The sequence below is a fragment of the Python bivittatus genome, unplaced genomic scaffold (assembly GCF_059951505.1).
Source record: "Python bivittatus isolate LINGU-HERP-01145 unplaced genomic scaffold, Pbiv_v1 ctg000850_np1212, whole genome shotgun sequence".
Lineage (NCBI taxonomy): Eukaryota > Metazoa > Chordata > Lepidosauria > Squamata > Pythonidae > Python > Python bivittatus.
This window is the reverse complement of record NW_028277112.1, coordinates 22,044,476-22,068,713: the sequence shown is the minus strand read 5'-3', so window position 1 is coordinate 22,068,713 and position 24,238 is coordinate 22,044,476. Positions and strand designations below refer to the sequence as shown.

The following is a 24,238-nucleotide window of genomic DNA, read 5'->3' as shown; positions in this document are numbered from 1 at the left end:
CATTTAGACTTATGCTAAAGTGTAAATTAGCTTTATACATTACAGTAAGCCTCAGGGTCTGCACAGCCATGATGAAGAGATTGGAAACTTTTGTTTTCAGCTTTGCTTAGCAACTTTTAATGATATCCACCTTATTATTACTATTAGTATGATCTATTGAAATGAGTCAGTTTCAAACCACAGTTTTGTAACTGTCTTGTTTCAACAAATCATAGTTAATATTAGGATTCAGAGTCCGCATATTTATGCATACCTGAAGATAATCTAAAACAGCTTTTTTGTGTGATTGTCGTATAGAAACATTAAAGCACAAGGCTCTCTGCCCACCAAGATTTTGGTATTAGGATGGACATCTATTGACATGTGCCTTACCCTATATTTTTACAGTTATTTCCAGAGCTCCACATTCTCATTTTCTGAGATCAGCTCCTCTATAGATGGAAGGAAATGAAGCAGACAGTTTAGCCTGCTTCATTTCTGTTCTGATGGGTGTTAGGAAATGTTAGCGGTTCCCAACAGCCATTAGTTTCCTACTACTCAAATCATGATGGTGGCCCCCTTTTCTGACAAAACAGCGATGGACTATTTCTCAAAAGCAGTCATAAGACAGAAATATAATGTGGAACATGCATTGCTTTTATTATATTTACAAGGATCTTGCAGCTCCCAAAGTTTCCATCTCAAAACCATGGCTTCTGAGATGTCAAAGTGGAACCAACAGGTTTCTTTTCTTTTTTTTTCACCAAGTACAAATCTTATTGTAGCAATATTACTTTTTAAATACATCAGTTATTCCAAAGATCACAGCCTTCACTCATGAAATGCAATCGGTATATTGCCAGAACCTTTAACGGTTATAATTAAAATATTGGGTGATTTGATTGTGATTAACTGTCTCCTGGTGGTTAATACCAATATTATTTATTCAATTTTAACAGTTCCCATTAAATTATAAGATGATCCTCCAGATATTTATATCTGTGTCATATAATGTACTAGCACAGCTTTTACTCTAAATAGTCACATATATGAAATGCATTTACTTTTAAACAATCAAAATAATTCATAGTGAAAAGTTCCAAGTGAAGGGGATGGATCTGGCCAGGTGGGATATGAATGCATGCAACATGCCCACTTTACTTCCATTCATTTTCCCTTCTCCCACCACCACAAAACATTCATCCCATGCCTTTGATAACTTTGGTTTTAGAGCTGTAGGCATCATTCTTATGAGGATCCGGTCATTTATATGAACGCATATCCATCTGCAGAAGTTTGGGGGAGAGTTCTTTTTGCTTTTGTTTGCTTTCAGCAGAAATTCATATTCAGATACAAAATAATTTTCTTCCTGAGAGAAAGGGTAATATCCATTCATACCATTCTGTTGGCGAAAAGGAATCACCAACATATTATTTCTCCCCACTCTCTAGTCTACCCTGTATGCCCAAAATCTGTTCCAAAGGACAGGATCCTCTGGAGCAGATTTGGGGCATATCAGGGGGTGAGAGGGGAGGAGGATAGAAGGAAGTCCCATTACATAAAGAGAAACCCACTTGCTCAGTATCTGATGCAGTACCATATCAATGGAATAAGCAGAAAGGTGATCTGGAGCAGTTGCCTGGAAGCCAGACCTGTGCGATTATCACAGCAGCCTAGCAAGGGCAAAAGAGAGAAATCAAAGAGTACTTACTGGTGAATAGCTTGCAAGAATTTGCGCTGATGTTTCCTTACTTTTGCATGGTCTATCTTTTTTACCAGCTTTGTGTTTTTATAAATTAACCATGTTTCCCTGAGTACATTGGCAGCTGCATTTTTCACCTGTTTAACAAAAACAAAATAAACTCCACATCAGGATGGCTGAATTCATGTTACGAGTCTTTCCTAGCACATCTTTTCTATCATAAACCTGTACAGGAAGAATTGCTTCTGAAAGCAAGTGTTATAGTTAGTTCATGGAAAGGACAGCAACTGTTTTTACTTTCTGCCTTCCTCTGGTTTTTGGTTCTTCAAGGAACAAGTACCCATTGCCATCACTTTGTTGTTTTATACATGAAAAGATGTAAGGATCAAAAAAGTCAAGATGGTGGCCGTGATGGTATGTGATCGAAGCTCTGCTTGCATGTCATGTGTGCCAGACATAAAAAAACACGTGGAGCTTCAATGGCACCATTGTGGCTGACAGCTTGCCCTTTTTACCTGACTCTGCAGACAGCCCTGTGTGATGAATATGCTGTCCGCCTGCCTTTTTCTCCATATGGAGGAATTTCTCCTTTATCTTGTGTTTCCATGGAGTGTTTTCTCTCCATGGAAAAAAAAGATGAAACGAAGTTAAAGGTTTGGAACATGCTCTACGTATATTTCTAAGAGAACTGATTGTGATTAAAAGTTGGAATGCTGAAGAGTAAGATATTAACTGCTGTTTCCAAACACTTTCATTTAAAAGGGTATTTAATATTATCTGCAAACAGACAGTACCTTTCAGACACGATGTACTTGCTACACAGAGATAGACTCGGTACACGTACTTCAGTTTAAATTATTTTTCAGCCAGTGTATTTACATGTTACACACACACACACACCCCTCATGCTTATCTTTGGACTATTCCCTGAGACATAAGCTAGTATTTCATAACATCTTCCAATCTACCACACTAGACAAAGGCACAGAGCAGATTCCAGACGTTCACACTGTCAGATGGAACAAGGAGTTAAGAGTGTCTTCCTTCCCATCTCAGCTCCTTGTGAACAGTATCATTTATGATTGTACAATTGGTGTTTTCTAATGTGCGCTGTCTCTCTCTCTCTCTCTCTTTCTCTCTCTCTCTTTCTACATTATTTTAAACTATAAGATGCCTTCAGTGGTAATTTTCAATAGAAAGCTGTGGTGAGGAGAAGGAGGAAGAGGGGAGAAGGAAGGAGAGATGTGAGAATAGAAGAACAGAAAGTTTTTTCTTCATGCGAAGCTTTTGCTCACATGACATTGGGTCCTGTACTTAAAGCTGACATGATCCTTCAGAACCTAGAAACCCAATATTCAACCTTCCAAGTTCAGTCCCTAGAAGCATCCTTATCAGGGAGCAAAACTAAACAAGACCTTGTTATAAAAGTATCAAAAAATGGCTGTGTATAACTTACCCTTTTAGTTAGCTGGGTATCCATCATGAAATTATGCACATGTTTTTCAGCTTTGGTAAGTTCTAGTTTTCTTGCTACCACAGCTACCACTAGTGCAGTGCAACCAGCACCCTGGAAACAGCAATAAAAGAAAACACAATTGAAAGAAAGAGGAATGGGATCAATTCAGCTATTAATTTGGATAATGGAGTACATGAATTCAGCTCAGTTATATCATGTTAATCAGGAGTTCCATGCCGTACAATTCCATGCTAGAAATTATAGTCAGGATTTGTAATTATAACTTTCTTCTTTCTCTTAGCCCATCTGCAGCTCTTCTCCTTCTTTTGTCCTCTCCACAATGCTTCTCCCAGTGGAGAATGGTACGGCAGATAATTGTCAGGGTATTTATGCTTTTCTCCCTAGTCATAATGAAAAGGAATGAGGGAATGAAGAATGGAAAATATTGCTTTCTTCCTAGGCTTTAGTGGTCTTCAGCTGGAAGTTAAATATTGGAAATTGCAGGTAGCTTATTGGAGAGGAAAGAAACTGGAACTTTATAGGCCCCATAGAAAAAAATGTAGCCTGAGAATGAAGATTCTGGAAGAACATGCATATGGATTTGGCATTTGAGATAAGATATACAAACACTTATACGTAAATAACCACTGATGCCTTATTAGACATTAGCTGTTTTCAATTTTCTCTCCTAGGCATGAAATAATGTGGACATTAAATAATGTCCATATAGTATGAAATAGTTATGGACATTAAAATAAGTTGCTTCTCAGGTTCAAAACAGCATTAACATTTATACTACACCAATAATGAATATAATTGAGCCAATTCATAATACATGATCACTGTGTTTTAACAGTGCTTGCCCAGAGACTGGGGCATTATGCAGATTACATAGTTTCTCATCCAACTAGGGAAATACGTTTAAAAACACATTTATGCTCGAAACCATATTGGACTGGGACAAAACCTTTTAATTTGAAGCTCTGTCTGTAGGCTTTAAAAATATGTAATACCTGTGTGTGCATAGGAATTAATGGATCAAAACATTTCTAAATGCTTTGTCAAAATGATATGCACATAGTTATGATTTATCTGGATTTTTCGGTTTTGTTAATCTGACAGTGCAGGTATTCTCACTTCATGTATGAAATGTAGTTCCAGTGCAGAAAGTTTGCTACATTTATTCAACCCACTTATTTGTTGATACTAAATAGATATAATTTCATGTCTACATAATACTAGTTAGTGGTAATACACAAATAAAATCAATCTGTACAGTTTATCTCATTCAATTATCTCAAAAGAAAGATAGCACCGTTTTATTTATCAATTTTCAAAAGTGTCATATTGTGAACTATAATTAAACAAATTAAAATATGTAGAAGAAATGAAAATTGATATACAAGCTTTGGAAATTTCCTTTGACAACATAATACATTTACGTATTATCTCTTTTCATATTGGCCTGCCTGTTATCTAAGATGTTAGGAAGAAGCCCTTGCCTCCCAAGAAGGCAGAAGCTCACTTGTTTGAGAAAAGAGAAAAGGCCTTTTTAGTGGTTGCACCTAAATGCTGGAACTCCACACTTTGGGAGGTTGGCTTGGTGCCCTACGAGACAAATATAAATAAAAGGTGCATGTATGAGTATGTGTGTGAATATGTATGTGAATAGATTGTGTCCTTCTCGATTATATAGTCCCTAAAGGTTTCAGTGGAGATCAGTGTAATCCTACCTATTTCACATGTTCTTGTTGTGGGGATAAAAAAAAAAAGTTTGCCAGGTATACCACTTTGAACTCCAAAGGCAAGGCAGAAACTTTTTACAGATCAGTGCAAACGGATGAGTTTATTTTGAATCTGCTCAACTATCTTGTTTTTCTTCTCCTACACAAACTCTAGCTGGCAGATCATATTCCCCGCTGTCCATTTCAAAGGCACCACTTCTTATTCACTCTATCAGGATGGAACAGCGTATTCTAACCCAATTTAGGATTCTCCAAGCGTGTTGGACAATAACTCCTTAAATTCCAAGTTGACACCACTACTGGTGGAGAACTGTGTGAATCCTAATCCAGCAAACTGAGAGGGCACCAAACTGGGAAAAGCTGTTCTAGCACATTTTGGTACTTAAACAGTGTCAAATAATATATCAAACCTTTGTTTTCTTGAAAGACTAAAAACATACATGATCATGAATCACTTACAGAACTAACACAACACAGTTAACCTTATTACTGAATTTCAGGGTTCATACAAAAATCAAATAACAAACCAACCCACTGGGCTGTGTACAATCAAGGTTAACACTATTCAAGTTTAGCATGTTGGACAAATGCATGTTAGATCTTTTCTTAACCCTGATTAAAGAAGCTGTGCATGTGAACACAGCCTTTATAAATTTAAAGACATTTAAAAACACAATATCTAACTGAAAAGCCCTTTTCATATAGGGAAGAACTCTGAAACGTGTACATTATTTTTGAACTTTACCATTCCTCCCTACTGCACCCAAGTTCTCCTAGTGTACTTTCCAGAAATACATTTTGAATAAATGATTATATGCTAACATATAATGTGTGTGTGTGTGTGTGTGTGTGTGTGTGTGTTTCTTTAGCTTTAAAGACACCAAAGATGGTCTGAAGTCTTCTTATGAGCTCGGACTCTTTATATATATATACAGAGAGAGAGAGAGAGAGAGGGAGAGAGAGAGAGAGGGAGAGAGAAAGAGAGAGAATCAATTGCTTTCTGTTTGAGATTAAGCAAAAGAACAACAACAAAAAATCTACCCTGACAGCAAAATGAGAGATTGTTCTCATTTCTTCATAGCTCTCTGGGATACATAACTAAACCTTCTTCTTCTAGACCATCTCATTGTGCTTAGCAGAATAAGCGGTGAATTCTTATCCCTTCCTGCCTCCCACATGTCTTGCTAGACTTGCCTGTGTCTGAGAGAATGTAACTTGCTCATTGCCTTTGGGATCCAATGAGTGAGAAGGTAGGTCTCCTTTGCAGACAGTGATGGGAAATTTAGTTGTCACTAAAAACAGTCCTTCTGCTGCTTTCTATACTGTGAAATAGAAGGCCTGTAAAAATTTCAAATGTATTCCATTTGTTTCAAGATCACTAGGAGGATGGCCAATTGACCAGCTAATTCATAAAAAGAAGCAAGAGTTTCATCTGAGAGAAAAGAATCTCCATATGAAGCTGTTATTGAAATAATGAGGGAAAAATCTCTCTTTGAGGAGGATGCTATGGAAAGGCGCAGAAAATCCTGTATAATATTTTTGACATCTGCTGCTGATATATTCTCACCTAATAAAGAAAAAGAATCTCCTTGAATTCTCATACCTGAGGTTTCAACCTTGCTCAAGTACATCTAATAAAAAGAATTGAATGCTGTAAACTTCCTTTTTCTGTCTTAAAACAGGGACTAGGGACAGAGCATGGAGAGCTCCTTCATCACTGTTGCTTTGATTTTCCTACCCAGTTTTTGTTCAGTTAATTCTGCCTTTTTAGATGTTTCTGCTGCTTTTGATAGTTTTAAGCCAGCTTAAATCATTTTGTCAATAACATGTTAGAGGTTCTTTGGGCTATGTGAGGAATTTGTTCTGCAAAAGATAAAAATAAGGATTGTATTGCAGAAGGAAAAAATACTCAAGACAGAAACTTAGATGATGTCTAAAAATCAGTCTGTACAAACAGACAGTATCTGGCATAGGCATATTCTTAAGAGTCCAAGCTCATAAGAAGACTTCAGTCCATCTTCAGTGTCTTTAAAGCTAAAAAAAAAAAAAAAAAAAAAAGCTTATGAAAGCTTATGTATTTCTTGGAGCAAATACACCCCGTTTGCTCCAAGAAGCTTAAAATTATATGATAGGAAGGAAAACTAAAATTTTAAAAGAAAATCCTTGACCAGTAAGGACATCAACCATCGTTTTCCATTTAACTATAGGTAGATCATGCAGATGGGTAAAGAACTCTAAAGTTTCTTCCCAAATAGACACAAAGCTGACATATACTGTATAGTGTATTTTCTTAGTTCTAACATACTTTTCACTAGTCTGCCCTGAAACATTGGACAGGAAGCTTGTGTCATTATAAGAATGGCATGTACAATCTATGAAAAAAAGTAATGAGTGTATTTTATGCATTTATTTAATTAGAGGAAGGAACATGGCCATCATTAAACAACTGTTTTCTAATCATATCTTGGGGGGAGGAGCTTCTCTGAGAAAATATTGCTAAGTTCTTTCTGTTTCATTAATATTTTTAAAATGTTATCTAATTATTCAGGATTTTCTAATAGCAATGATTCTCATATGACTTATACCACTTTTAAAGATATATGGGTAATTTCTTCTTTTTGGGAGAAATTCATTATGTTTTAGTACCAATCTTGCTTATTTAGCTCTAAAATGTCATTACTCTTTGAAATGAAGTGCTATGTAACCCTAATGTTGTCACAGTGAAGATCTTGGTTTAAATCACTTAAACACTGCCTAAGTTTCATTTTATAACCATTAGGCTAGATTAAGATGTCTTGGAAACTCTAAGACTTTCCATGCTACTTTGCAAATCATCTTTTAGATTCTTGACCCTCCTGGCTACTTTAGTTTCTTATGGGACCGTGAACTTTCTTCATGGGGCAGCACATGATTATATATCTGTGAGGAAAACAATAGTAAACTATTTGGCAATATGAATCATATCAACTCATGGCAGACCATTTTTGAATAGACTTAAGTATTTTTCTTTTGACTTTGCAGCTACTTATAACAAAGCCTGAGTGAAGAACATTAATATACATGCTATAACCACATACATGACACAGGATATTTCAACACAGGACATTTCCTTGTAATTGCTTTAGCTGAGATGGTCAAGAAGAGAAAAGATCCTTACTACGTAGGAGCTTTCATATGTAAGTCACCTGCATTGTTAGTTCTGTCTACCAGGAAAATTTTGTCTTGTACTTTCTATATTAAATTATTCTATGAACACAGTAATTATCAGGTTGAGTCTACCTCCAAATGTGAACGGCAGGATTTTGGAAAGTCTCAAAGAAGAGAAACTTGAGATAGCTATTTAGGATCTGATCATCAAAGACATACAGTCTCACTATATGGAAGAGACATTTTGAATTATCATGACATTTAAACTATGAATAGCCTAATTATATAGAAATGTGTTAAATTTATTTTAAGGCCACTTATATTAGAAGCAATCCCTCTTTCCAATTAGGGCTATGCATGCTTTGAACATCCTTCAAAAGAAATGCTTCAGACATCATGTGAGCACAGCAACTCTCTGCTGTTCATTAAAGTAGCCTCCCTTTTTTTTCAGGCTTTTGTGGGAGTCTGAAAAAAGGTGCCTCTGCTTTAAGAGTAATGTTCACTTTAATGAGTGAATTCCTTAAAGCAGCAATATCTTTCCTGAAGCTCAGGTAGAAGCCTGAAATAAGCTGGGCTCCTTTAATAAACAGCAGGGAGGTACTGCATTCATGAGTTCCAAATAAAATTTAAAGCATGAACAGTCCCACTACTAATTCTGCTCTGTCCAAAGAGTTTCTTCCATTTGTCTAGTTCTCCTAGATTATGCATATCCCAGGAAAAAAAATATTTTTTTTCTGTTTTCTGTTCTGTTTTCTTTTTTTTAAGGTGCATTTGGGGATTTGGTGTTAAGCTCTTGCCTTGCTAATTCACATTCTATATTTTACTTACCCATTTCTTAATTTTGGGAATTAAGACGAATGAAGCTACAAGGAGTATTCATAAGGAGTTTTTTTTTTTCCATTCATGAACACACCTGTTCCTCTTAAATCAGATCTGACCCACTACCATTGGGCAGAACTAAGTAGTTCTAAGCATAATACTTAGAACTGCCAAAACTGCCTTGCAGTTTCCCTGGGGACAAAACTGGAGTTTTCTAACTTATTCTCAGGTCCTTTGTTCATTCCTTTCAAATTTTCACTGATGATCCTTTTGGAATTTTTTAGTTGGACAGCACTAGTGCTAATGCTAATGGTGTGGGGTTGTTTTCTGTAATACTTTATTCTATCACTCTGAAATCTCCTTGACTTCTGCACTTCTTATCCTGAAAAAAACCAGGATGAGAGTTCTTGTACGATATCTTTCCTTGGGACACATCAGAAACATGAGACACCAAGGAACCTGTAGTCTGCAAAAGAGAAGATTGTGCAGTGCTAGAGAGGACAACCTATGTCCATTTTGTAACTAATCAAATCCAAAGACCATCATGTTCCACACATGAAACTTTCACCCCAATCCTCATTCCCTTTCAAATACAATTTTAAAGCAAATTCTCTTTCACCAAATTGAATGCGAACTGGTAGGGCAAAAAATGTTGAAAAATTTTTCTGCCTGGCAGGTAATGATACCCATTTTGTCCACTGAAAACCAACTATGGAAAGAGCTCATCCCAAATAACCCTTCCAACTTACAAAGCTTGGCTGAAATCAGTCTTGCTTGAACATTTTGCACAATCAAGATTTCAAAAATCTGAAGTTAATGTTATTTGGATCTGTCTTTTTTTACAAGCATAATCACTTGGGAGTCTCATCAGAATAATATCCAGCTCTAGCTATAACCAACAGACAACTTTAACCACCACTTAAAGCACAAGTCAACAGATTCAACAATGGAACCCTACGTTATACAGTATATGTAAGGCAAAATAACAATGAGGGAAAACATCATATTGGGCATGTCTTGGTATTTTAACAGGAAGATGCTTTTAACATGAATTTCTAACTAATCTACTTGAAGCACAATGCAACCCAAACTGAAAATCTCTAAGCTATCCTTTAGATAAGAACTCTCTAGATAGCAATAGCAGTTGCCTACCTGTTGAGAATAACCAGTTTCTTCTACAGCCTGTCCCTTTACCCATGCAAGGTGAGTATATTAAATTAAGTGTTGTTGTTCTGTTTATGAAGCAGACTCTTAAGGAAATTCACGAGCAATTCAGGAGGATACTATTATGTCTCATAAACTTAGTTTTCTCAGAGAATGTTAAAATGACATTTTAATCTGAATAATACTACTACTAATAATATCAACTACTACTGTATCTACAGCATTACATACGCACTATTAAATAAGGGGGGGTTGTTTTAAGACCCTTCTTGCAAGTTTAGTATATAAAGCATTTGATACATAAAGAAAAGGAGATAGAAGAAGAATCCTCCAAAACCTATCATGGGTAGACCACATTTTGCATCTATACTATCTGCCTGCCAAGGACTGTAGCAGACAGTACAGTGATACAGCATCCAAGTGGTATGGACCAGTACTTCTGGGAAGGTTGCATGTTTTTTTTAAAAAAAATACATTTTTTAAAACTCTGTCCAATTTTTTGTTTCTAGATTCAATTTGTTTTTCACATTTAAAGTCCTAAATTAATTGACCCAGGACATATTAAGACTCGGTTCTTCCATATGGGCCACTGTATGCCTTGCATTCAACATCTGAACTTGCTCCAGATTTTGCTCTGGAAGTTGGTGGATGTCAATCCAAAGATTGGTTTCTGATAATTTGACAGCTCATACTGTGATGCATCATCTGTAACACTACTTTTGTCTCAGCTAGGAAAGAAATGTCATTGTTTTATTTTCTAATTGTTTTCATTCTGTCTGTGAAGCTTTTGGTTTAATTCTTAGCTTTAATTCAAGCCATTCTGAGTTATATTTGTTTGAGGGAAAGTTGAATATAAATTACAAAAAATGAGAGTCCCATCCAAAGCTGCTCCCCCCCCCCCCGCCAGGCCAGTTTCAAGCCACAAAAATGTTGCCCACCATGATATGTAATGGTATTATTATAGTCACATTTTCAATCCCTTTCCTTTGGTTGCATTTGCCTTTATCACTGTTACTGTGCACAGTATTTAGTACACAATAATAACAGATGAATTAATACAAAGAAATTAATAGGTTATATATATTTCCCAGTGAAACAAGAGCAAGCAGCATAGGTAGTAGTAGCTACAATGATATAGTTAATGGCTGAGATATTTGATTCTCAGAATGACAATCAGTCTAGCTAATGAAATGTTCTGTAATTTCTGAAAAATAGGAACCAAATCCCTGTGGCTGACCTCAGAGGAGTCTTAGGATCAAAAGCCACTTTAGTTAATTAGATAGCACACAACAGCTGACTCTGTTATGTTTTTATGTTAAATTAAACAAATGGGATCTTAATCCAGACTGTGATATCTATATTTAAGGCAGGGGGTTTGAATCTCTCTCCTAGAATATTAATGTTTTAAATTTGCCATTCTCTCCAAGAGATTTAGACAAGAGGAAAACAATATAAATTTAGAATAAAATTCAAAGGGAATTAGTTGCTTTATGCAGCATAGTTAATATATTGTGTGGTATGAACCTTTTATAGTAATCTTATACCTAGCTATTCAGAAGTCATCAAAGTGAGTACAAAGTCAGTTTAGGTTACATTTTAGCAGGTAATTTTTCATCTTTTATATCTTAGGTCAACTGAAGATTTCATAACCAGTTTTGTATTGATAATTTGTGTTTTAAAGTCAGCGCAGACATTCTGAAAATGATTCAAACTCACAAGGCATGTAGAAATTAAAGCTGGAATCACCTACCATTATTCCAGTAAGTAAGCAAACTCCTTTCCCACAGTATGTATTAGGTACCATATCTCCATATCCAATGGAGAGAAAAGTTATTGAAATCAACCACATTGCTCCAAGGAAGTTGCTAGTAACATCTTGTTGATCATGATACCTAAAGAAAGAAATATGGTTTTTAACTATAGTTTCTTTAGCAGCACTTTTTTGGTTCAGAAAGAATCAAGGATATTATTGTTACTTGAAACAAAAACAAGTTCTATGCTTTGTGGCATGGCTCAGAAACACATAAATAAACTGAGCACTAACTTAGACCTTCCTGCTCTATATGCAGATCTGCTTGCCAAATATATATGGCTTGTTGCCATCAACTTTGACTATGATGATCCCTTGTTAGAGAAGGAAAAAAACAAAAGCTTTTTTTAACAATTTAAATAATTCTAAAGTAGCAATCAATCAAAACGATAGCATATTAAAGTTAATTATTAAATATGCCATTTTTGCTGCCTTGAATAATTTCAAATGCAAATGGACTAGAACCATTAATACCATCGCCACACAACATTAATTGGTATTAAGATATCCAACTCAGACAATATAAGTACACACACGTATACATATTATATATACACATATACTCATCTAAAATGAAAACACTGTCACATTTTAGTACCAGAATCAAAGAGTATCATATTTTAATACCAGAACCATTGAAATCCCTATTGGACATTGCTTGAGACAAGAACGATCTTAAATACCAGTGTCCTTCAGATGACTTTTCCATGTGTATCTCTATTTAGTAACACAGTACTTCATGGCCTGATCAAATTTTAGTTTTCAGCTACAACACAAAGCAATGCCAGAGATGGTTCACTATGAATTATTTTATATGATTGATTTAAACAGAGTTTAATTGACTATATTAATAATTCTGCCTTTTCTAAGTAAAGCATTACATTTATATAATAAACAGTTCCAAAACCAGACTTGAAAGTGGAATTTCTGATATCATGGGAAAAAAATGCTCTAAGGATTTCTGCAACAGATGTGTTTATCCAATCATGATATAATTGTGTACAATCTGGCTTGTGTTCATGTAGCAATAGTTTCCCCATGTGCAACTTAAGTGTTGCAGGTTTATCACAGTGTTTATCACAACCATTGTTGCCTGGCAGTTACAACAAAAGGGACAAGAAAGAATTTCATAGTAGGCAATCTTTATAAAAATGTACAATTGGTCCAATGGTATATTTGAGAAATGTAAGGATGGAATCAGTGTTCATGAAGGTACTGCAAATGACCATTATGGAAGAGTCAAAATAAAAATTAATTTTAAAAAATTAAAAATGCCCCAAATATTGCAAGATCAATATGTTTACCTGGATTCTTAAGAGATTTCAAGTTATAATGTCAATATCTTTCAAAAGTTGATTGATTATGTGCCATCAAGTCTTTGTCAACTCTTAGCTACCACATAGATAGATTTTCTCCATGACAATCTGTCCCTAACCTGATCTTTCAGCTTTCCCAATGGTGCACTCATCACCTCTGTAACTGAGTCCATCCACCTTGCTGTTGTTATCCTCTTCTTCTCTCCTTCCACATTTCCCAGCATTAGAACCTTCTCCAGAGAGTTGGGTCTTCGCATAATGTAGGCAGCCCTTCTATCATTTTTGAAAATATATTTGGAACCCATAAACACCATCTGGCAGTTCAAGCATGCCATGGTGCTCCCAGGGGCTGTTTTCCTTATCACTGGCTTACATGTGGTTCATAAAAATGTATTGTTTTAATCATATAATGATGATATAATGGTTGACATAAAGGAAAAATCAGAAACATTGCCTTACAGAATTTGAATGCACCTCAGCTGACTCCAATAAGTTTTAGATATTTGTTATATGGTCTTTACAGTATTTTAGTGTGGCAAAATAACAAAATATAATAAAGGAGCATGAGTAGTTATATCCATGAACTTTTTCTTGATACTGGCCTATGAGTGATCACATCATCTGCAACTTTTCAGATAGTCATTTTGGAGGATCTTGGTTTTTGAGGCTTTGAATTTTGGCTCTGAGCTTCAGTTCTAGCTGCAGCAAAGTAAATAGCATGGATGTGTGTAAAGTTTCTTTTTCTTAATGAGGTATAGCAAAACCCTGCTTTGATTCCAGAAAACATTACCATTAAGTAGCTAATTCCCAAGTTAGTCTTTTAGCTAAAATCCTTTTATACTGAGACAAATGACAGAAGTATTGAGGTGTAAGGTTATATTAAGGCATGAAGTACTTTTAAAGGCAGAGGTATAGAAACCTACCATTATTCATTTCTGTTAACATTATGCACTAACTTTATGTGATAAGCTGCCCAAACTAAAGCAGATCAACCAAATATTAATCCATTGGTTGTGACAGGAACTGACTGACCAGCTTGTCGCTTGAGCCTGACAACATGGGCTGAGAGAGAGCGACTGGCCCAAAGTCACCCAGCTGTTTTTCATGCCTAAGTCAGGATAGAATTCACAATCTCCTGCTTTCTAGCCCGGTGTCTTAACCACCACACCAAACCGGCTCTCAAAAACATGTTCTAAATAGTATTATAAAATACTTTTCTGTTTTCTATTCAGTATTCAGCCTTGCAGTAAGGCAAGATGAAAAATAGCCCTTGACTCTAAATAATTTCAACCGAAGCAAGACACAAAAAGTGATCAGGAATTAGCCAAATTTAATTACTTAGATGTCACAGATCTCATTTACAGTATATGTGATCAAAATTATTGAAAAGAAGTATATAATGCATATCATACTTGAAAATAAAAGCCTGACATTCTCAACACATTACAGCATAAAAGTTAAAGGACAACTCAAATAAAATGTTTCATTTATATGAAAAATAAAATATATAATGAATAATGTTTTTGAAAGCTAACACACTGCTTGAACATTCAGATACTGAATGCATTATAATATAGATGGCTACGTTTTCAATTTATAGTAATTATCTTAAAAGCAATTAGTATATATTTTCAGAGGCAATGAATTAAGATATAATAGTTACATTGTCTAAATTAACTGTACCTTTTAATAAAGAAGCCCATTGTTTATCTTATTTTAAATTGGATTTAAAGAATAGTAGGAATGGAACTCCTGGCATTTGACAACAATATGTCAAACCAGTTCTTTCCCTGAAACTGCATTATGTTTGAAAGAGAGTACAAAATGACTGCTTACAAAGAATTCGAAAATAAACTAGCATAAAAAAAATAAGCCTTTTACACATCTGGATTACATTAACATTCTATTTTTTTTAAAAAAATGAGCCACAATTGTGTACTTGTTTGTTTCCAGAGTTCTACTTTGGTTTGATCATGGTTAGAGACAGATAAATGTTTGGTGAGATAGCTGCTTTAAGCTAAAATAGCTTTAAGTTTTATGAAGTAATCTGATATTCTCTATTTTTTTTTCAAATAGTAGCCTTTTCATTCCATTTTACCTTGAGAAGGGCAAAAACCAATTAATATAATCCACCAAGTCATATTCAAGGTAAATCCTGCATTAGCGATCCAAAGTCACCAGCCCGCCAGTATATTTATTTTCCTAAAATGTAGTTGTTGATTTCCCATGAATATTCATCTTCATGAAAATAATATATAATGCATTATAATAGGATAATTGATTACGAAAAATCTGTATTAAGTAAACTTGTAAGCAAAACTACAGAAGTTTACTCTCTCTCAGCCCTAACCCAAATGATAATTTTATTAAGGGAAATAGACAAATGTATTCAGTGAGGCAAAGAATAGGCTTTGTTTCCAAATAATGTCAGCTGCTATGGTGGGGAAAACAATAAACTTCTGATGCAAATTTCAGAACCAAAACTAAACTAGAAACTAGGTCAGAAATGGAACAATCTAAATATATGGAAAAATAAAGCACTGATAAAAACTGAAATTGACAAGTTTACCCATCTCTATCAGACACTGTAGGTCAATGCTTCTCAACCTTGGCAACTTGAAATGCGTGGACTTCAAGTTACTAAGGTTAAGAAACACTGTTGTAGGTCTATCAGGTCACATTTCTAGCAGCAGGTAAATATTTACCTTTCTGCTTAAGGTAGAAAGAAGAAAGATTACTGTGTTCAGCCTAACACAATTTTAACCTTCTGATAGCTTACTTCTGATGAGCTCTCCAACATTATAGGTTTGCCTTGGTCTTCATCTGAAGGAACAGAATCATTGTTGGGGCTTTTTGATAGAAACGTTTGGAAGCAAACAGCAGCATACCTTTCTCACACAGAATAAACATTGTGAACCTCCCTCCTGCTCTTTTCCCTCTCTGTTTCTGTTGCTAAAGAGATATCCCATTATGTTTACTGGTTTTTACTCAAACACGATTGACCAACAAGGACACAGACTAAAACTCCCTCACAATTAAGCAATTCCCTCATTTTCCATAGGAATGTGCCCAGCTTTTCCTGCTCCATTCTCTGTACTTTAACATGGTTGTTTTGGCTTCAGGGGAAAAAAAGAGCTCACTAACTATCTTTCCTCTAGTATCATCCAAGAAGCAACTGTGAGAAGCCAACAGATGTGGAATTTGGGGAGCAACAGTTTTTCTGGATGTTTGTAAATGAAGCACACAAGGAGCTTTAAGTTCTCTGCATACAGATTTCCCCCACCATCTCATATGCTCACTCAGAGAATGTATATCCTTGTTCAACACTGCAGTTTGGACTTTGTTTTCCTTCCCTTTTTGTTTTATTTGCTCCCTACAAATTCCTCTTGTTTTTTATTATGTTTTGCTTACATCCATCTGTTTTCCTAATATCATACCTCTCCCTGTGAGGAAGTGAAGCTAGGATCGCTGTCTGCGCTTGGGAAAAACAGCTGCAGCCAGGCAGAAACGCTTCTCACCCCACTTCCCCAAGGCTCAGCACAGCTCATGCTATTCCCCAAAGGGGAAGTTTACAGCCCCAGTAACCCGAGATGGCCTTATGCATGCATGCATTCATTCACTCACAAGTTTACTTACAAGCATCCATGCCAGCATCCCAGCTGCCTGGCTAATTAAGCCACACCCCGGCATTTGCAGGAACATGCTGATGTCCAGAGGCAGCCTCACCCCACCCAGGCCCTTAGCCTACAAAAGCAAACACTAAGAGAGAGTGTCTGTGGATGTGTAGGAGAAAAAGAGATAAGAAAACGGCAAGCAGATGGGGAAACGGGAAGCAACATTTGGAGGCTGACAACTATTACAGGCAGGCGAATGGGCTATCAGTCAATAGCCAGGACCACAAGCTATGGTAAGAAGCATATCTTGGTGGGAGTCCTGCCTGGAGCTTGGCTTGGGAGCTCAGCTGGAGTGCTCAGAAGCACCACTGCTTAAGTGCAGAGCTTGGAGCTTGGCCTGGAGCTCAGCAGCAATCAGAAAAAGAGCAACTGCATGGAGTCAGCACCTCATTTCAACTAGGGCAAGAACTTTTGGAAGGAGGCGAAGGTTGTATGCCACTTTATAGACTTTGAGGCTCTTGTTTGAACTGAGTATAAAGGATGGATTATTAAAGATGTATTTATGTGGCAACATCAATTTGCAAGTCCTAGAAGGGTGAACTTAACCCAGAGCAATAACCTGTTGTTGGGGTAGGTGTGTGCCGCAATAAAGCATTCTGTACAGATCTGCCATGCTGTAGTGTGTCCAGTCTTGGAAAGCAAAGAACTTTCCTTCCAAAATTTTTTTTCATATCCATGGAAACATCTTCCTTTCTCCTAGCAATTTATCCTGACTCCTCTTTTCAATCACTGGCTACCCATACTTTCTCCTTTCATCTCTCTTTGTATCTATTTCCGTTCCATTCTACATAAATATTCCTGTTGCCAATTTCACCCTCCCACACAGATGCTAGTTACATCACTCCACTATTGTTAAGATATTTATCTTTGTATTAGAATTATTACTTTGCACGCCTGAATCCTATAAATGTTTTTCCAATAACAATCCATAATAAATTAACCTTGCTTAAGCAATGGGGTCACTCTTTATTCTTCATGATGTCACTTTTTAGAGCTGTAAAATATTTCTATATACTGTATGTCAGGATTGCATATGGAGAGTAAGGAAGATGACCTTGAAGGAGATATGCAGGATCTGTTGCCAAGGAAAAGAAACTGAAGCATTTTTAAGTCTAAGTTTGAGATAACATTCAGAAGTAGCTCAGACAGATGCCTCCCTAGCTCGCTGAAATAGGAGGAGGGGGAGGCACAACACAATCAGGCTTGCAAGATGCTGTTGTTATTGCCAATGTCAAAAGTAGTTTTAGCTTTCCTGTGGAGTTGATTTCTTGGTCTGGTCTACCTAGTGGGGCTGACATTGCATAATCAGAAATGAACCTATCTATGCAAATAGCACAATTTGGGGTGGGTCGTGAAGAGTATCTTCAAACTATACAGGATCCTGACATCCAGTGAAAGCTTCCAGAATCATCTCTGGCACTGCACAAAGTTTTCCAACTATCTAGAACAGTTATTGATGGAACACAGGAGGTTGCTAGAATAAAAGAATCCGCAAAATGTGTCTTCTTTTTTTTCTCCATCAGAAGCATCCCAAGAAAGGAATTTTACTCACAGGAAGTCTAGATTTACAGGTAGTCCTCCACTTACATCCACAATTGGGACCAGAACTTCCATTGCTAAGCAATGCGGTTGTTAAATGAGTTGCACCTGATTTTACAACCATTTTTTTGCCACGGTCATTAAACAAATCACATGGTTGTTAAGCAAATCCAGCTTCCCCCATTGATTTTGCTTGTCAGAAGCTGGCTGGGAAGGTTGCAGATGGTGATCACATGACCCTGGGATGCTGCAACCATTGTAAATACATGCCAGTTGCCAAATGCCAGCATTTTGATCACATGACCGTGAGGATGCTGTGACAGTAACAAGGACAAGGACTGGTTGTAAATCACTTTTTTCAGTACTGCCGTAACTTCAAACAGTCATTAAACAAATGGTTGTAAGGTGAGGACTACCTCTAATTGATTTCAATTGGTGCAAACTAACTGCAGGCCTCTTTTGTGATGCATAAGATTACTAGAAGGCTTAATAGAGAAGCATGTTGAAATGATATAACAACTAAAATTTTGTGATTCACTTAATACTGAGGTTAAAAGCAAGCATGTATCACCCTTATTTTAACTGGGAAAAAGTCAGCGAGAAAGAGTCAAGTTTTGGAAACACAACAAAACACTTAAAAGGAAGCCATTTTTTTTCCAGCACTGTGTTGTCCAAGAGAGGGAAATTATGATATGTACAGACAGCCTTGAGCAACTTAATTAAAAGTTCATTTTAAACATGAAAAGCCTTAAACTACAAACTGGATTTCAGCTACTTCCTACCCAAAAGCCAAAATTTCATTATTGAGTTCACTCATAAAACTCTTAATGACTTATATTTCTCAAGGGAAGAGTCCAAATGACTTTAGGTCCATAGAAGCAACTGTAACTGAAGTGCTCCTTGCATAATACGTACAAATCAAATATTTATATAGCCGCGCATCTCAGACCAGAGTCACTGGTCTGAGATGGGCGGCTATATAAATTGAGTAAATATATACATACATCATTTCCAATATTATTTTTGGTGACAAGTGATCCATCCTTCTTTAATAGTTACAATAGCTGCCTATTATAGGAACACAATTGCTATAGTTCTGCCTTGACAGCTGTTTCACATTCATCTTGATACCAATAAGATTTAAAAAAAAAACTTTTAATTGAATCTGCTACTTCTTACAGAGAGTTGCTACTCTCAGTTTAGCCTACTCAACATTTTTCACAAGATTATCAAAGTTCACAATCAAGCACGTTACTTTCCTAAATAAGGCAATCAGAAGGATCACTGGCAGGACTAACACTCAGAAAGATTGTGAGAGAAACATTTTCATATCTTCTTTTTTAAAAGCTTCCTCAAAACATTACTGATCTGAGCAAATCATAGTCTGTCAAACATTATACAGTTAGACTAATAATAGCAAAAACTGCATTTTTACTAAATCTGCAACTTGTCAGTTTGACACTAAATGCAGTAACTACCTATTAGATGTCTCCTAAAATAATAAATCTTCTGTCTTTTAATCACCATTTAAAATAAGAAGTAGTATAAAAGGGCTTTCCCCCCCTTTTTCTTCTCATCAATGCATTAATCTTTCCACATGGATTTTCCTGATGAAAAGGGGAAAAAAAGATACCTTATCCCATTGTTAAAGTATAACGAATGTGAATTATTGCCAGAACTAAATCCCACTGATTACAAGCCATAAAATGTCTCTTGAACTGGTTATCATACTGAATGGCAGCTGATTTTGGCATGGATGACAGCCACTGACTGGCCTTCAGTGCATTTGTCGTCACATGAAATCTACAGACTCTGTCATCAAAAAGTGTGGCCCTGGAGTGCATCAATGACCCAACAGGATTTCTAATGCAGGAATGTGTTCCTTGGAACATTAGGGCTTTTTGAGAACTTGATGAGGTTCCACAAGAGACTAAGGCCAAAGGAAAAGTTTTCTATCGCTAGAGCTTTGCCTCTTGATCAGGCCTTGTGGGACATTATTTTTTAACTAACAGGTTCCACAGCCTGAGAATATTTAAAAGCTCCTAGTCTAAGGTAACTCATGATGTCTCCATCTGCTAAGATTCCCTTTCTCCCTCCTGGCCTGCTCTCCCTCAGCCTCCCCAAAGTGCCTCTGCCAATCACTATCTGCAGCTTCATAGCCCTTCAGCTCCTTCACTCACTCACCTGTTCCCAAAGCTGCAGATATTTTACTGTGATATGGATGAAAAAAAACAAGTATGTATCCTTTCCCACCCAATTATAGTGTCTTTTCATCAGTAGAGAGGGCTATTTCATTTAAAAACATGCCAGAGATAGGTTTTTGCATTATGCTATTTTGAATGAACTCACAAATAATGAATAAAATATCAAATAATAAAAATAAATGGAAATTAATAGAATAATTAAACAATTACATGAAAACTTAAATAGCTACTTAGGTTGTAACCTTGTCCATTTAGAGTATGGTCTTTAACATGCTGTGCATAGCCCAGTTTGGCTCTCAAGTGAGAAGATGTTACATGCCCAATTACTGGTCCCTGTGACTTTCAGGGCCTCTGAACTGTGAAAAAAAGAGAATATGAATATCTAATTATTGGTCACCCATGTGGAGCACCTAAGCCCCATATAGCATTCGAAGCCAGTTGGACTATATCTTCCTATTATGGTTGACTCATGCTACTTCACTGTTAAGTGAAATTCATTCACATATATTTACACACATGCCAAGTATATGGAAACCCAGTCACTTAACATTGTCAGTGACGTAAAAAAATGTTAGACTTTTCAGTAGTTAAAAAAAGTATTTTCCTTTTAAACTGCCAGTATGAGTAATCCATAGATTGGCACAGAACAAATATCTTCTTTGAAAGAAATAATTAAAAATAAGGAATTAGCATTGATGACTATCAATTTGTTCCATCCATTGGCACTCTAATAATTCAAACAGAGTAATGGACAACAGATGATAGTCGACATTACAGTGCAGAGCTTCAGCAGGTGTATGGTACTCACTTTGAGATAACTTTTTGTACAAACCAGAAACTAGACATATGGCTACCATATGTAGAGAAATGGGTCAAAATGCTTCTCCGTTAACACCCCCCCCCTCCCCACATGTTCCAAAGCTGTCTCATAGAAATCACTGACTGGTATGAATCGGTGCTAACTATCCTAAGCCTTCCTAAAGATGAGAGAAAACGACCAACTCTGGATACTTCTAAATATGACTCATAAGAATCAGTTGGAGTTGGGCAGCATCCAAACTGAGTAAAATAAATAATATGGAATAAATAATAAATAATGTATCTTCCTTCTTCTTTTGTGTTCTCAATCAATTAGCATAGGTAAATAGTTGGCTCTTGCTTCTTTTTTGCCTGCCAGAAAGCTGTTGCCTGCCAGTGAGTTTCATACACCAATCAATTATATCTGCTTATTTCAGCTGTCTTGCCATGTTTTCTACCACCCACATAGGTTAGGGTTATTGATCAGTTGGCAGTTACCTCTGTAAATGTATATATCCATGCTGTAATCATAACAGGAATATTGCACCAATGTATTATGTCCATCATGGGCAAAACCTTTTTGGACATCAGATTTTAACACTAGGGATGGGCAAAAAAGGAACAAGAACCAAATAGTCTTATTAGTTTAGGTTTTTTATTGTACTTCCAATTAAGCCAGTTTTGGATATGAATGCTACTCTTGAATTTCTTATTGAGTAAAACATAAAAAGTATTGAGAAATCACTTTAATTTGCACACACAGAGACAGACGCTATCCTATTACTGTTATAAAAAGAGACAAAATGACTAGATTGGCTTCGTCTGTTTGAAAGTGCTAATCAACTCAAGTAATGTGTTTTAAGTCATTTTATCTTTGTATCTATAATCTTGTTCAAAACAACAGAAGTGCAGAGACTAGTTAGAGTGACTGAATCACGAGTTATCAATGAGCACTAAGTTACATTTATGTTTTACCTTTGAAGATAAAATCTTCTTTGTCAAACTCAACTTCTGGAGATTTCATTTAAAAATTCATATAGTTTTCTTGGCTGGAATATGGAAATTAATTATTTGCCCCTGCCTTATTCAGAGATTTTTATTTTACTTTCATCTAGCCTACTGCCATGGGAAGACAGTTAAAACTTCATTGGTGATCCATCTTCCTGGAAATATAAAATCCAGGATATAAAAATTCATTATTCAGCCAGGTAAACACATAAAGAAAGTTTATTTGGCCTATAAATCCATGGGAAAAGAACCCTTATTTGATAACCTCAGCAGGAATCAGATTTAACCCACAAAAGAAGTGCAGATATAATAGCTGGAGAAATACAAAGAATCCATAAAGAGAAAAATTGGATGGTTCCTACTGATCCCATCTTTCTAGGCATATTCAGTGTAAATATGCATGCATGTTTTATTCAAAAGTTATGCTGAATGTATAAAAAAGTATTTTCCCCCTATGCACAGCCAGGATACCCACAAACAATGTCTTCACAGTATGGCAGATTAGCATGTGTAAGTGCTAATACCAAGGTCGAACGTAGCTCCTACTAATGGTAATTGCCACAGCAATAACTCAGTTTAGACCCTCAGCTCTAAAGTAGCAAATAGCAAGAAACTCTGGTAAATAACAAAGAGAGCAAAACATTTGCTCATGAAAATCCTAAATACTGAAACTGATCAAACCACTGTGGAAGAAACCCATTTTTATTGAAAAACACATCCAAGTGCCTTTTAAGCATGAATTGTAATCAGGGGCACTTGCTTTTTTACCCAGTCCAAGAGAAGCTGCATAATATCCATGTCTTACAGAAAGCTGCTATGTGAGTTGCATCTTGCAGATAATCGCTGAATGCCAATTTTTTAAAAAAAGGTTAAGGAAACAGAAACTTTATTTAGGTTGTTGCATAAACTACCCCTCTGTTTTGAATAATGTCCACATGTTATTTATTTCTTTGCTTTAGTAATCTTTGTTTAATTTTCCACTTTTAACAGTGCAAAGTGTTAAAATCAGTCAGAGGAGTGTTGCTGAATGTTTGCTAGACAATCTTGGAACTGAACAATGGTTGCAAGCAAGTATTCTGAAAATGTGCTAGACCAAATCACACAAACTGCTGTTGATTTGATGAAACAATTTAATACATTTGTTTTTTTACTCTCGGTGAAGTCCCAGTATTCAAAGTCAACAAAATTAAAGGCAACAGACATACACTGTACCTATATTCCAGTGATTATAATGTTACAGTACCAATTTAAGATCCCCTGTGGTTCTTACAAAAATTGTTTTATAACCAATGTCTTTATGACAAACTGAAGAGGTCTCCAAAGGAACTGTTTATCTTATGATAAAGGCAGCTTTTGAATCCCAGGATCTAACAGGCTCTACCAGTACTAAACTCGCCATGCTGGGCAGTTGTGGGTTATAAGCTACAATTTTACATTTCTCCAAATGTGGCACAGTTACGCTATGCCATTCTTGGCTGTTTGGGAAAGTGGATGAAATAATAGGAGGACCCTACTCCATTAACACTGACTTGAAACATAAGTTAATATTGCAATTTCCGGCTAATACAGCTTTAGTGATCACCTTGCTTAATGCACTAGAGAGAACGTAAGGGCTGAAGCTGGGATCCAACAATTCTCAATGACAAATTCGTTAGAGATGAATCCAACTTTTCAGGTCAGAAAAAGAATGACCAAAAGTCCACTTACTCAAGGGGTCAGGAAGAAAAGTGTTTGGATTTAAATCCTAGGGCTGACATATGTATTTATACATTACAAACTAATTGCTGTGGTTCTGCACCAGGCAAATCTTCTGCATATGTATGCCTTCTGTCCTTCCTGCAATAAACAGCTTATTAGTTATATCAAGCCTGTGATGC

General features: G+C 36.2%; 1 protein-coding gene across 2 annotated transcripts in view; it reads right to left on the bottom strand.

Annotated features, from left to right (window-relative positions):
* KCNN2 (potassium calcium-activated channel subfamily N member 2) overlaps positions 1 to 24,238 on the bottom strand; it is a 68,065-nt gene that overhangs the window by 10,315 nt on the left and 33,512 nt on the right. For both annotated transcript variants that reach the window (XM_088130029.1, XM_088130030.1), the window contains exons 4-6: positions 11,763 to 11,904; positions 3,138 to 3,248; positions 1,691 to 1,818 (exon numbers count right to left, since the gene is read on the bottom strand). In XM_088130029.1, the coding sequence (XP_087986155.1) occupies positions 1,691 to 1,818; positions 3,138 to 3,248; positions 11,763 to 11,904 (381 nt within the window). The remainder of the gene's footprint in view (positions 1 to 1,690; positions 1,819 to 3,137; positions 3,249 to 11,762; positions 11,905 to 24,238) is intronic.